The sequence below is a fragment of the Lacerta agilis genome, chromosome 6 (assembly GCF_009819535.1).
Source record: "Lacerta agilis isolate rLacAgi1 chromosome 6, rLacAgi1.pri, whole genome shotgun sequence".
In the NCBI taxonomy this organism is placed as follows: Eukaryota; Metazoa; Chordata; class Lepidosauria; order Squamata; family Lacertidae; genus Lacerta; species Lacerta agilis.
In genome coordinates this window covers 58,960,335-58,975,358 of record NC_046317.1, presented here as the reverse complement: position 1 = coordinate 58,975,358, position 15,024 = coordinate 58,960,335, and the positions used below count along the sequence as shown (strand labels likewise).

Genomic DNA, 15,024 nt, shown 5'->3' with positions numbered 1-15,024 from the left:
GATCCAGATACTGATGCTGCTACCATCCAGCAGGTCAGCGATTATGTCCTCTCCCTTCGCCTTCCCGCTGACACTGCCACGATCCTCAGAAAAATGAATGAGATTCAGAGCCTGGCAGCTAAGCTGCAGTGCCCTGAGACATTTATTTCCCAAACGGCTGGGGATGTTGCTAAGGCCAGACAGCTTCAGCAGCAGGCAGAAGAAGCCAGGTAAAGAGGCCTTTAGTACCATTGGATTGTGTAAGGAGAGCGATGGAACCTGTTTGTAGTTTCAGTAGCATTTGGGCATGAGCCCACCTAAGATACTGTTCAGAAGAAGAAAGGTCCTGCCCTATAGCTAGTACAAGATTCCTTGCTTTCTTGAGGCTTCCTGGGCACATGTGCTCAAAACCTCAAGTTTTTAAACTAATGCAGATAAGACACCATATATGTGATGTGGTTTCATTTAGCACCCACTGAGATCTGTTGGTAGAAGCATGCCAGCCACATCGTTGAAGCATCACCCCACTCTGTTGGTTGAATACAGGAACATTGCTCTCCTTTCTGGACAGACATTAACCCTGCATCCAATCCACCTACAATAGTGGCCAAAATTGTGGAAACCTGTTGGGAAAAGTGTATTTCCGAGGTTTGATGGCTCTCATAACACCACTTTCTTTTAGAGTAATACCATAAAATTATATATCGATGGAAAGATAATTTAATGAAGAATGTAATGCAACAATGTTTGTTCAATTTTCTGTATTCTATCAAAGGTGGTGTTATGAGCCATCAAACCTCGGAATTACACTTTCCCCAAAAGGTTTTCCACAATTTTGGCAACTAGTGTACTTGGGTTTAGTGCTTGCTGTAGCAGAATGGGGAGGTGGCCCCGAGTTTGTATTCTTCACTTAATTGCTGCTGTTCTTACTATGTGCACAGTTTTTGTATTTGCACTGAATTATTTGTATAGGATTTCCCCCCTAAACTTTTCAATTACTTGGGTGGGGTCAGAGGCAGCTGAGTGAGGCACAGTGAGTTGCTTCAGTGAAACTTATCCTTGGAATGGAGATGGGAGCCAAGGATTTCCTGGATGACAGATCATATCTTGTAGCTGCTGTACATTACGTTATTAGCTCTCACCATGCTAGCGTAGAATGATGGGATCTCTTACACAGACAACATTTTTCATTAGCACTCACTTCAGTAACCACCTAAGATTCTGAATTTAAGTTTGCTGGCATGTCTTGCTTGAACGCTGCTCAAGGTTTTGTCCCTGCTGCGTATACACAATACGTCCAAAGCACCTCCAAGCATCATGGGAACTGTAGTTTACCTCTCACAGAGCTACACTTCCCAGCACTCTCAACAAACTACAGTTCCCAGGATCCTTTGAGAGTAAAATGTGCTTTACATGTATGGTGTGGATGCAGCCTTTGTTTATAGATGTTTGTTGTAGTCCATCCTCTCTGCCGCTTCCCACTTCTTACTGGCCCAGTTGGTCTATTTTCCATGTAGCAATATGCGATGGGAATTCAGAGGGGTGCTTTTTAATAAATATATATTTAACATTTTCCTAGGAATCGGGCCAATGCTATTGGGGCCAAAGTGGAAGATGTGGTGGAGAATTTGAAGCAAGCAAACACAGCACTTCAGGAGGCCGAGGACACCATCCGTGGCTCTGGCTATTCCCTCCGGCTCATCCAAGACCGCCTTAATGAGGCGAGTGATGCTTGAGTGTCTGGCTCTGAAGCTCTCAAATGAATGGCTTACTCTAAAGCAAGCCTGCGGGACTTGTGATCCTCCAGGCCCAAATACGTCTTTATTGTTCTGTCGATGACTCACATTAAAAAAAAGTTCTGTGAAGGTGGAACACCTACACACTCTCCGACAGAAACAATAAAGCACATTACCTATTTAAAGGCATAACATTATGATGCTCTGAGTCTGAAATCAATCTTTATAACTTCGCTTCCCTTTCCCAGTCCAGGTAATGCCAATTATTTTAACTCTAAACAGTTAACACCAAAATATTCAATCCCATTTCAAGTCTTGATAAGCTAAGTGTCTTCATTATTTCCTGTGACATGGATTGCCAACCCGGAGCATGCGGGCAGTTGTTGGATGTTTTGCATTTTTTGGTGCAAGAGAATATATTTTTGTACACATATATTTTCCCCGGTATTGGGGAATGCTCCATTTTTATTAGACAGCAACAGCATCATTGTGTGTGTGTGTGTGTGTGTGTAATCAATATTGTGCAATCTCCACCATAGGTATTAGCAGGGCATGGGTAACTTCCTATGGCAAGCAGGAGGTTGTTGGGGGGAGCAGGAGGCAGAAATCAGTAATGACTGGACTCGCTTTAATTTTGTGTGCTTCCATACCCCCGTGTCAACCATTTTGTCTTCTGCCATATCCTAACAACCACCATTTTGTGTCTAGCACCCATAGCCATCTCAATATTTGAAGTGTGCCTGCTGGTCCAAAAAAAGTTGGCGACCCCCATCCTATGAGAGTGAATCCATAGATTCCCCAGTAGAACAAAGTTTTTGCAATGAATGTTTTTTTTCAGGGACAAGAATTTTCATTGCCAAATGTTTCCTATTTTGGGGTGTTCAGATCCAGGCTGTACTTAATCCAGCTGAGAAGCGTGTGCAGGACATCACTGGTCAGCTGGATGGCTTCACTGGGAGACTTGCCCAGCTACAACTCAATGCAAAGCAGAACCTGATGTTGGCTGCTGATGCTCAGCAAAAAGCAGGAGAAGCCAATGAGCAAGCAAGGAGCACGCAGCAGGTATGGGAAATGGGAGCTTCCAGACACTATAATGCTTCTTCCCCCCTTCATTTTAAAGCTGTCACATTGTGATTCAAGGAAAACATATTGCTGTGTTGTTTGCATGCTCTGGGGTGCAATATTAGTCAAGCAGCCTTGGCCAAGCATCTTTTGGCAGATGCTTTGAATTCTGCTCCCAGTTTGGTTATTATTCCTGACAATGGCATGGTGCCTCACTATAAGACAGTGTCTCTGTCATACATACCTTCTCTCTTTTGCTCGCCCAGCTTTCCATACTTGGTTCAACTATAGCCCTAAACAACAGGCCACTGAGGAACTGATGGAACTCATAGAATTGGGTTGTTTGAAAAGCATTTTACATTTCACATGCAGTTGTCAGCCTCGGCTCATCTTTCTTCGTAATCCTTTGATGTTGTTATACAGGGGTATATCCAATGCACTTGTTCCAAGGATTTATGCTTGAGCAATGGAATTTCTCCCTTCCTCCCCCTCTGCACCTTCCACAGTTCTGCTACAGAACATTGGGGGATATTGTAGTGGATGTTGGGATATTGGAAGTTCTATGGCATCCACGTGGTAGAGCCGTCAGATGTGTGACTTTAGCCTGTTCCATCAATTTCTTCACAGAGATTTGAACAGGTGAGACAAAAATATGCAGAACTTAAGAAGAGGATGGGACAAGGATCAAACCTGGGAGAGCAAGGGGCTCGGATCCAAAATGCCCACAAGGAGGCCAGCACATTGTTCACAGAAGCCTTGAGTATGATGGCCAAAATGGGAGGTAAGCAGAACATGACTTACAGCTGACCTCACAGTAATTTTGTCTGCCTTGCCTGACCACACAGGATTACAGATTTGTAAAGAACTAGTGTGTCAGTCATAAAGGTTCTCTTTGGATTAATTTTATCTCTAGAATAAGTAGAATCCTACTAAAGTCAAAAGCGGTATTGCAGGTGTTTCATTTTGGGTACAAATCTGGGATGGGGAACCTTTGGCCCTTTGGATGTTGATGACATCCAACTTGCGTTAGTCACAGCAAGCATGGCCAGTAATCAGGGGTGATGGGAGTCTGCTGAAGACTATAAGGCCTTGTGAGAATGTTCTCTAAAATGGAGGCTGTGTGCAGTAGTAAAATCTCTGCCAGTCCAGTTTCAGGGTTTTGTGGAGAGGTGAAACAAAAGGCTACTGCAATAACCCCCGTGTATCTCTGCTCATTATTTTGATGTTATGTCCACTGAAGGGTGGGGTGGGGGTGTCATGTAAAAACAGTGTCCTATACAGCCACTCACAGGCTCACATCTTAACTGGTTGCCAAGCCAAGTGCCAGGTTTTTTCAATGCTTCATTTGAACACTTCGGTTTGAAGCTTTCAAACCTAATGACTTTGCTCAACATGCTTTGGGAAGCAGCCAGCGCGTAGACTAAATGCCTTGGCCCCTGTAGCAGGTGGAGCATGAGTAACTGGCTGGCTCAGAGCCAGGGATGCTGCTGGAAAGGGGAGTTGGCATTGCTTCCATTGATAAAGCTGTGCCTCTAATGAATGGCTTTCAGTGAAGGTGCCTCTCTGTGCCAGAGACTTGGCAGCTGGCTGCTGCCAGGCAGTTACTCCTGCTCAGAGTTTGCTAAATGCAGCAAGGAGTGTTGATATTACTAAATAGAGCAGCAGACAATTTCCTATGCAGAACACGAAGAGCATATTTTACCAGTGTCTGCTGACGTCAATGCCAAAACTTGTTTGCCCCTAATCGGAAGGAACTGATTCAGGATGCTATGTGATAGAGCAGCAATTTTTTTTTAATGGTGGTTCAGATCCTGCCACTGTTTTAGCCAGGCTCAGTGGGGCTGTTTTAAGGGGGTGTTATGGATAGGCAGAAAATGTGTTCTGCAAGGCATCTATGGGTGTAGACTCAAGCAAAAGTCAGCTGCTGAATTTGTCTACTAAAACAATAGATGTACAGAACTTGCAGGAATGCTTGCATTAAATTGTGGCAGCACTTAATTGATATGTTTGTGCTCAAGGTGCTTTTCCCCATCCTTGGAACCTGTCTTCTGCTTTCTGCATGCATATGACTTTCCTCCTCTTGGGACTGAAGCTTGTTCTTTGTGCACAAATTCAGCATTACTTTTAAACTTCCTAATGCAAAGAACTGTGCATGTTTGGTAATGCAAGCAAGGGGGAGGGTAGGATGCAAGGAATCAGCCAGGGATCTCCAGAGATAAAGTGTGACCTTGACAGATTAACACACACTCCACAACAGGGGGCATATTATATAACAGCTTAGTTTCACTCTGATCAGATGAATTCAAGAAATCCATGGCTGATGCTGAGCAACAGCCTACACACACATATATAATGTTAAAGAACTGGAGATGAAACTAAAACTTTTCTTTTGCGTGTATGTACCCTATTTCTTTTTCAACCCACAGTTATAGAAACAGAGCTTCAAGATAGCAACAGTGCATTTCTCCTTGAATCAGCCAAGCTGGCAGGCCTGGAAAAAAAGGTGGAAGCCATTCGCAATCATATCAGTCGTCGAGTTGAATATTACGCCACATGTACAGACTAGCACAGTCCTTCCTGTCTCCTGTCAGATGCCTTTCCACATCTTACAAATAAAACAACTTTGTTCACTTTTATCAGGAGGAGAAGCTAGTGGTGAACCAAAAGAGCACTAGCTTTTAAAGAAGTCAGTGGGTTAATTTATTTGCCTTTCAAGGTCTTTTTTATACTTTAAAATCCCTGTTTTGAATTAAAACTTGCTTTTGGTTCCTTTTTATGTAGAGCGTGTGTTTATTTTGCAACTTTTGCACTACAGAAACAAGGGGGACTGAAGCTGGATTTGGATTAGGGAAGAAATCCAGCCATGAATAGTGATTGTGAGCAGCGATAATAATGACACTGCTGTATCTTGGATTTTATATTACAAGGACATCTTGTCTTATGCTGTCAATAAAGCAGGTGTTGGCTACTAACACTCTGCAGACGGCAGAAAGAAAACCTCCCCTTGGAGTTCAGGTGAGCGCCCTCCAGAACGAATTAACAGACCGCTTCCTTTGCCATCAATAACCAGAAAGCACTTAAAAACAAATCAGCTTTATTAAGCATGGTACATATTGTAGAATCACTGGCTTAATCAAGAGAATAGGAATGCTATGTATGTCCCCTCTGCATCCATTGGAAGATGTACAAGGAATATGGAAGTTTTTGCCCACCTACACCTGGAGGGCATCTCATTGGCTACCACAGCTGTAATGAAAGCGACACAAGCGAGCCAGCGTAGAATGCATTCAGACTTGATCACCTTTTCCACATGGGCTCAGCACAAAAGAAGAACTCCTGGCAATTGTTCTGTTATTCCACTGGACAGCTATAGGCTATAGATACAAAGCAAACATGCCCCCTACTTCCCGCCCCCGCATAAAAGATAGCTTTTTGCAAGGATGTAGATAAGTACACTGAAATGGCTAGCAAAAACATACCTTCCTTTCATAGAAATGTTTTCCTGTTGGTATTAATGACCGCTCTAACATTTCAAGTCAATTGCAGCACGGAAATCCTCAGGCCCAGTGCTTTCCCTCCCTAGAAAAATAGGTGCCGGTATTCACCATAAAGTTGTTACAGTAAGTGCCATACTTTTTAACAACAACAAAGAGGTGCCGGTACTGGAGTACCCCCTGAAAAACCATTGCTCAGGCCTATGAGTGTGTAGCACTTAAATGAATGGCCACAGGCAACTGAGAACTCGCTTCGGCCTGGCAGAGCTCAGACCAGGCTCCTCTTCTCTCTTCTTGCACAATTGATGTTTGATTTTGTGGCTTTGAAGAGATGAATCCAACAGCCCTTCTGAAAGAGATGAACTCATTCATTATTCACGTGTAACATAGTTCCCCCAAATTCAGAAGTGCCACGGTTGTTTCTCTTGTGGTTGGTGTTTTTAAAAGCTCTGTCCACTGAAACAGGGTGCTGAAATGAAGTATAGTGGCTCAGCAAAAACTACACAGCAATACCAGTGATAAAACTAAGTGTTTGTCCCCCAAGAACCAAAACCAATGCTGGCTCTCAAACTGCTTTTCCACTTGGCAGAGTTTATATATTTATTAAACATTAAGGATCTCTCAGAAGGCGGCACACTGGCCATAATCCAATATAGTTAAGCATGCTTTAAGGTGTGGGGATCTTTTTCATCCCAAAGGGCACATTTCCTCATGGGGAACCTCTGGGAGCTGCATGCAAGCACTGCATGGGGTGGGCACCTTCATTCATTAGAAGTCAGAAGTTTCTCTACACCCTTCTCTCTAATCACCATCCAGGCAACCCACAGGTATCATCACACTTCAAGGACACATTCCAGTCAGGAAAAAGCACTCAAGAGGCATTGACCACTATGAGTCAATGGTGAAATAGAAAGGCCAAGAAGGCCATACTCAAGCTTTTTGACACCAGTGGGTTTACACACACCTAGCTATGAGTTGGACAGACTCTCATAGGGGAGCTTGACTTAAAGACTTATTTATCAGAGTGAGATTGGGGATATTTTCATTCAGGGGACATTATTGGTGTTACAGCGACTATATGGCTGACTATTCCTATGGTCAGAGATTTCTAGGATATGGTCTCTTGGTACCTGGCAATTTCTTATGAGACACATCAGCATAGCGGAAGTTTATACCCTCCAGCTAAGGAGAATGAGAAGCAACTGGGTGTGTGTGCACATGCTAGCAGTTTGGAGCAGGTAGTGAGCAGAGCCTTTTTTCTGGGGATGCGATGTGGAATAGTGGACCTGATGGCTTGCTGAGGTGCCTGCTGTTTCATTTACTCTCTACTTGTATATTTGTAAACAAAATAAATACCACAACAGGCACCCTAGGGTTCCAGTGGATTATAATGCAAATTAAACCAAATCTGGATAATAAGTGCCCAAAGAACTTTCTACTGCTCATATGAGTGCATTTTCTAGTGCAGTGCACCCTCCTGCCCTCCAAAGGCTGTCCAATGTAATCAAACTAGGCATGAAAGAATAGAGTGGGCCACAATGGGGGGGGGGGAACCCACCTGCTTTCCCCTTTCCAGTGCTTGGGTATACATTCACATTTAAGCCAACTTATCTAGCTAAACAAAGACACTTTTCACCTAAGCATTAAGCAAGGACAGGAAAAAACGGAACTGGCACTGGATCATCAAATTTTCACCACTAGAAAGGGCCCTGTGATATGTCTGGATCTAGACACACTTACCTGGTAAATGTATGAGAAAGACTCAAATGGCTGATTTTCCAATCACATCACCAAACAAACTCCAGTTTGCCCAGTGCCAAAATAGGAGTGGTTACTGGCTTTCACTGGAACAAGGACTTCTGAGTTGAAATGACTGAGATTTGGAAGAGAACATTGAAAACAAAACAAGAGAGTGAATTAAATGTGTGGAAGACAGCAGCATTGTCTAAAAATACTTGCATATGAATCAGCTCATCTATAGGTCAGCAGCTTTATGACTCAAGGATCTAGTCACCAATAAAGTGTGCAAGAAGTAAACTACTGCTCCCCCCCCCTGCATGATTTTGAAACTCACATCAGCATAAAATTCTTACAGCAGATTAAATGGTTAAGAATAAAGTTGACAGTCAGTTGGGGAAATGGTCTACTGTAACAATTTGGGAATCCTATCAGACACACTTCATACAAAACTGAGGCCCCATAGAATGCAATAACACACTGACATCCAAATTACAGATGTATCCAGCCCTTACAAGGGACTTTTGATGAGTGCTGCAGTTCAGATGAAGTTACACACCCATATGCTTCACTGCATACGCATAAGTCACAGATGCAGAAGTCTACCTCTGCTAATTAACTAGATTTGGATATTTTTTGGGTTGTATCCAATGTTAATCATACTCAGAGTAGACCTACTGAAATTAATAGACAAGGCTAATTTAGGTCAACTAATTCCAGTGGGTCTACTTCAAGGAAAACTTAGTTGGATAAAAACCTTTGCCTTAACATTTCAAAAGTAAGTGGATTAAAAAAAGAAGCAGCCTAATTTGAAAAACGAAGTACTTATAAGGCTGGGTTTGCATGCAAGACCATAAAGTACATTTGAACATCTCATGCACTGCTTGTTCCATGTGGGAGTGTTGTTAATCTGGGATAAAATATGGATAAATTTAATGTGAACATTCCTGTCATTATAGGCTTTACATCCACCTTATAGAGTAACCTGAGAACAAACTAATTTAAGCTTCTTAAAGTGAAAGCTTCTTAAAGCTGCCATACTTTTAGGAGTCACTGTGAATCTGATGGGTTTTCATGACTTGATGACACCAAATCACAGTGCTCTACTTTTTAAAGCCATCGGTGCATTCTGGTTTTGTCAACACATAGCAAAGGGAATCATTTCCAGCATGGTCTCCTAACAAAAGAGAGTATTTTTGTGGGGTTCTGTGTGTGAAAGCAAATTACTTCAAGCCTGATATTACACCCTCAGGAAATTTTCAAGGCAAGGGAAATTGCCTTTTCATATTTCCCTTTGAATCACAATCCGTGAGTTTTGCAATAAATCCCAAGATACGCCAAAAGAAGATAAAGCAAAAATGGTTAAAGGTACAATTGCTGCTCTGTGGTAGCACATGCCAGCATCTCATTTGGGACCTGGTGGCAAAAATGCAACGGACAAAGCAAGCCTCTCCCCTTCTGTATCCAGCTGTCCTGAACTGGTTCGGCAATCACAGCCCATCTACAGCATAATGGAAAGGTTCACACAATGGATCAGGGAAGGCAGAAATGTTTGAGCACATTTAGCATAGAGGTATAATGCATACTGAATGCACATTAGATGTTCAAACCCTGACCCCACCCTCCAAAACCCTACTGGGCAGAATTACCCACAATGTGCAGGCTTTTGACTTTATTAAATTTTCATAAAGTCTCTCCAAGGTTCACATGTTTTTCAATCCTACCATTATGGAATAGACAAATGGTGCCACCAGCAAAGCTGGCCATTAGAAAGAATAGGGGGGAAACTGTTGCAATGGTCTTTCTGTGACATTTCTTTCCAAAATATCTCATCCAGCTATCTCCCTTCAAGTTTTAGGAGAAACCCTTTATAGCCTGCATAAAGGGGGTGGGTCAAGAGTGTGATGGTGAATTTTATTAGGTACTTCATGGTACCCCTGTTATTACTACTCTACTAATTATTATTATATTACTTTGCTGCTTTGTAAAAATTGCTCCTGACTTTTGAAACTGTTTTTATGCTTCTTTTTGTGCAGTTGGCTTTAATATAGTGTTCATTTTTATATTGGCATTGTGAGCTGCATTGGGTGCCCTTGTGGTACAAGAGCTAAGCCTTTGAAAAATGAATAAAAGAAGCAGCTCTCACACAGCTTGCCCACAGCAGACACAAGAGCCTCCCCCCCTTTTGGCTTAACATTTCCCCTCCCATTGGAAACAATGGGGGGCAGGAAGTGGAGGGAGAGATGTAGTCACATTCAGAAGTATAACTAAATTATTCCCCAGATAGAGGATGTGTCAGAGAACTGGAGCAGTTCAGGAGCCTTTGGGTCCAAGCTCCTTCCTGGCATGTCCCTCCTTTGTGGCCATGCTGTGGTTGGAGCTCTGGTGTTTGGAGGAGCCAGTAGTGAAAAAGGGAGGATCTAACATGAGATCTCCTTCTCCTGTGTTTGAGGTCTCCAACACTGAGTAAGTTAGACCTGATCTATTTCATGACCCCTGGAATGCCCTCTCAGGAACCATAAGATTGCTCCCTCACTGACAATTAGGGCCTCCTGCTCAACAATTCCATGTGGTGGAATGGACACTTACTGGGGTTTGGCACCTCTTTTGAGGAGCACTGACTCTGAGCAAAAAGCCGTCTTCACTTTCTCATGTGCTCCACATGCTGTGTTGCAGCTAAATGAAGGTCCATTTGGAGGGCTCTGGTGGTCTTCTGTGGCTGTGCTGGAAGTGATAGGGAGGGGTGTGGTAGCTGGGTGATCCAAACACTTGCTATCTGCCATCTTGCTTTGTTGATTAGAAAGCTCCAAAGTGTTCTGGCGTGATAGCACAGGCACCAGCATCTTGGCCTCTCGATTTGGTTCTTCGTGGCTGGCGACTGATGGAGTATTGGGTCTTGATGCATTTTGCACTTCTATGAGCGGGAGATTGCTTTTGGTTTTGGTATCTGGGTGGCGGCAGTTCATATGGAGCTTCTTCATGTGGTGTACGACAGCTGCAGCATTGAAGGCTTGCTAGCAAAGAAGAAGATAGCAAGTTTTGTAAGAGTGCCTACCGGACTACTGAACATTAAGTCTGTTCAGATGCTACTCTGCTCTTGGAGCAGACATCAGGTTTCTGCTCTCCCCGCCCCATTCCCTCAAGTACAGGCAGAAATAACAGGAAAACCAGGAGATCCCATGTTTATTTGAATATGGCACCTTTGCCAACCCAGTGCCCTCCTGATGTCTGGGCTACAATTGCCATCAGCTCCAGCCAACAAATACTGGATATGGGATCTACCTCTCATGTTTATTGCAAAAGTGCTCAAAGGTTTGTAATGACTAAATGTTTTATCAACTATGTTAAACAGAATAAATAAAAGGTAAAGGTTACAAACCACTTTGCGCAAAGGCAATGCAATCCTATGCAGACATGCTCGGAAGTGAAAAGTGCATTTTGGATACCAATCTAAACTTGGTATATAGAACAGCTGCCATAAAGGCCTAAGACAGGGGAAAGTTAAACTCCTAAAATGATTGTCAGTCCTTTATTCTGCCATTAATGAGGGACATTGTACAACATGGCAGGGCCAAATCCATATTATGTCTTCTGGTATTCCAATATTAATGCTTAGGGGATTTCCAGGCGGAGTGTCTTAGCTGGGAAATCTTTGTTCTTTGGGGTATTTGTTCATTGCTAGACACCGAGCTGAATGTCCTTGGGTATTGTAATATGCTTGGATAGCAGCACCAAGCAACTTACCTTCCACTTGCTCTTAGCAAAATTTTTCTGGATCTGTGCACTGACAGATGGATATATGTCACGGTGGAGAGCTGTGTTTCCATTAATCCTGCAGACAGAGGAAGAGGAATAACAGGCAGAAAGGCAGATGGTGTTTGTGAGGCATTTTGCATTCTTGCAACAGTTATCTAATGCCTTTGTATGCTCAATCAGTAGTAATTACACCCAAAAGGAAAAAGGCAATAGAGCACAATATAAACAAATTCTTCAGTGTTTGAGCATGGTCAGAGGAGGATGTGGATCTTCTGAACTATGGAATCATAAAATCATACAACTCTCTTTCAGTTTTTGACAAACGAACATTGAACAATATTTTTGGAGGTTGCAAGCAGTTACTCGGGGAGGTGCAACCAACATACCTTATTTTGTGTGAACATGCCCCCCTCAAAGGACTTGGTTTGAGCAGGAAGCTACTCAAATTATACTATTTCCTTGAATTATTGTTTCATTTGTTTTTTCATGCTTTTATATTCCTGTTTTATTGGTTTTAGATTGTATTTTTGTGTACATTATATTGGCCATTTTAAACATTGTATACTGCTTAGAAGTTTTTGAAATATTAAGCCATTTGTAAATGTTTTTAAATAAACAAGGCTGCTCTATATGTTGTTTGGTACACAGGGCTGATGGAGCTTTTTGAAGGGTCTCCTTGCTTTTATGGTCATCCTGGGGAGAACTTGGAACACATCACAAGCCTGTCTGCCCCCCTGAGGCTCAGCTCAATTGCTCCCTTGCTTGAGAAGGCTCACCATAACAACCTCAACAATCTACACTAAAATCCAACACCAGTTTTATACTATTTTAATAGCCAGAATCCTCAGAAGTGAGGTTTAGTAAGGCGGTAAGAATCCTCTCGAGTACTCACTTTACAACACATACTGTATTACAATTCCCAAGGTACAGCATGTACATTCTTAACAAAGAAAAACAATTCCCTATTCATATTTTCCTGCCTGCAGGCTCCGGCAAACTGAGATCTCATAGAAGGTAATTTTGTCTTATGAGCCATGACCACTACAATTTCTCTACAATATGGAGTTGCATGCTTTTATTCTACTAGCAGCACTGATCTTACCAGGGGTGCCTGAGGGCTTTCTCACAGGTAAACCTCTCATTTGGATCCTTCTCCAGTAAGTGACAGATGAAATCCTTGGCTGTTTGGAAGGAATGAGGAGAGGCATGGGTTCAGCACAAACGCAGGAAAGCAAAACAATGCACCACAGAGCTCAGAGTTTCAGGGTTTACCACATGTTTCATGGTTCATTTGGTTTGCAACCAAATACAAGACCTGTGTTGGATGGAATGCTAATTCAGTTGACAAATTCCTTACACGTGTAAAATATTTCCTATGAATGTCTATGAAGCTCCCTTATATCCAGTACAGGGGTACTCTCATTTTGACTCAAGAAAATCACCACTTTATAGTTCAAATCAGGAAAAATAAATACAGTAAATGGACAAAGGTACAAAGATTCACAAAATGTTTACAGGTATGCATCCCCCTGAGTCCCCCCCCCCCCGAAAACAGCACTGCTTATATCGATCAAACCACAATACAATGCTGGTTTGCTGCAGTTGTCAGAACCCTTCCAGGATGTTTCTGAGCCCTGTTTCCGGAGGTCCTTCTAACTGGAGATGGCAGGGGTTGAATGTGGGACATTCGACTTATGAAACACTGAATTATGGTCCTTCCACTAAATTACAGGTTATAGCAGCCAAAATGCATATGTTCTTGGGGAACTATTCTATAGGCAGGCCTCCTGAGGAACTGCTGAACTCCATATCCTGGAATTGTGACCAGCTGTATCCTGAGGAAATATTTTTATTCAAGTCTTCTTCCTAGCCTACTATTTTTGAATTAGATTAACATAGGAGGAGTGTATTCGATCTGATGTGCCAGATCAAAAACTGGCCACTTCTCCAATGTGGCACAATATAACGTCAGATGGATGTGAGCCCACCAGATGACAACAGGCCTTGCATTTGGTACTGAATTTAAAAAGCATTAAGTGCATACCCCATTGCAAAGGAACAATTGGAAGTGCAACCTAAACCATGTACTCCGAATTGTTCCTCGCCAGTAGGTCTTGTTTTTGATGCTGTTTGGCACTGCTCCTTGACTCCCAGTGGGGCTTGCATTCAGCAACAAATTTAGATGGCATCAAATGCAAGCTCTGTTGCACAGGTGTTCTCCCAATAATTTGTTGGCTATGGCTATGGCACTGTGAGTTAAACCAGCCTAGGGCTTGCTGATCAGAAGGTTGGTGGTGCGAATCCCCACGGCGGGTTGAGCTCCCATTGCTTGGTGCCTGCTCCTGCCAACCTAGCAGTTCGAAAGCATGTCAAAGTGCAAGCAGATAAATAGGTACTGCTCTGGCAGGAAGGTAAATGGCATTTCCATGCGCTGCTCTGGTTTGCCAGAAGTGGCTTAGTCATGCTGGCCACATGACCTGGAAGCTGTATGCTGGCTCCCCTGGCCAATAAAGCGAGATGAGCACCGCAACCCCAGAGTCGTTCATGACTGGACCTAATGGTCAGGGGTCCCTTTACCTTTACCTTTTATGGCTTTACCTGCTCTGCACCTGTTGTCGCATGAGTGACAAGTGGAGGGGGCTATCCTAAAATGGCTGCACAGGCCAAGCTGGCTAGCCTGGAGAGCCTAAATGAGCTCTCCATGAGCTAGATGTTCCCATCCCTGATCTAGAACAAGAGGGAAAATGTGTGGCCCTGAAAATGTTGAACTACAATTCTCATCCCCACCCTAACTATTGCCCATGTTGGCTGATAGGAGTTGGAATTTAACCTCTGGAGGGCAACAGGTCCATCCCAGAATATCATAGGCTGAACTCTTGGCCAGCTGAAGTCAATGATGTTTTGAGACCTAAAGGTCTCTGCAAAACTGCCCAGTATTTCATTAAGTATCTCTATGTTTCCTGGCCACAGTAACACTGAAAACCCATTGGTAAACAGGTCAGAGAGTGATAAAGTATCATCTCATTTATCCAATAATATTTGTAATTCTCAGTCTGAATTTTAGACAATAGATCAGTTACACCTAATAAATGTAGCAGAACATTAGTAGCAGCTGATGCATTCCAAACTGCGTTAGATTTTAGAAATGGAGATTAAATTGGGGTGGGGGTGGTTCTATCCTACACCCACTTTACTAAGAGATAAGAACTCCAGGGTCTATAGGATTAGATTCCAGGGCAGCGGTGTGTGTGTGTGTGTGT

The 15,024-nt window shown here is 43.0% G+C and overlaps 2 protein-coding genes across 4 annotated transcripts in view; one reads left to right on the top strand and one right to left on the bottom strand.

Annotated features, from left to right (window-relative positions):
* The window catches only part of LAMB3 (laminin subunit beta 3), a 48,868-nt gene extending 43,323 nt beyond the window's left edge, over nt 1-5,545 (top strand). The window contains exons 19-23 of the mRNA XM_033152916.1: nt 2-209; nt 1,559-1,700; nt 2,601-2,777; nt 3,405-3,558; nt 5,204-5,545. Coding sequence (XP_033008807.1) covers nt 2-209; nt 1,559-1,700; nt 2,601-2,777; nt 3,405-3,558; nt 5,204-5,343 — 821 coding nt within the window. The 3' untranslated portion in view covers nt 5,344-5,545. The remainder of the gene's footprint in view (nt 1; nt 210-1,558; nt 1,701-2,600; nt 2,778-3,404; nt 3,559-5,203) is intronic.
* Nucleotides 5,546-5,908: 363 nt separating this feature from the next.
* Nucleotides 5,909-15,024, bottom strand: part of CAMK1G (calcium/calmodulin dependent protein kinase IG) — a 40,034-nt gene continuing 30,918 nt past the window's right edge. For all 3 annotated transcript variants that reach the window (XM_033152915.1, XM_033152914.1, XM_033152913.1), the window contains exons 9-13: nt 12,867-12,945; nt 11,753-11,840; nt 10,598-11,022; nt 8,012-8,144; nt 5,909-6,620 (exon numbers count right to left, since the gene is read on the bottom strand). In XM_033152915.1, the coding sequence (XP_033008806.1) occupies nt 8,054-8,144; nt 10,598-11,022; nt 11,753-11,840; nt 12,867-12,945 (683 nt within the window). In that variant the 3' untranslated portion in view covers nt 5,909-6,620; nt 8,012-8,053. The remainder of the gene's footprint in view (nt 6,621-8,011; nt 8,145-10,597; nt 11,023-11,752; nt 11,841-12,866; nt 12,946-15,024) is intronic.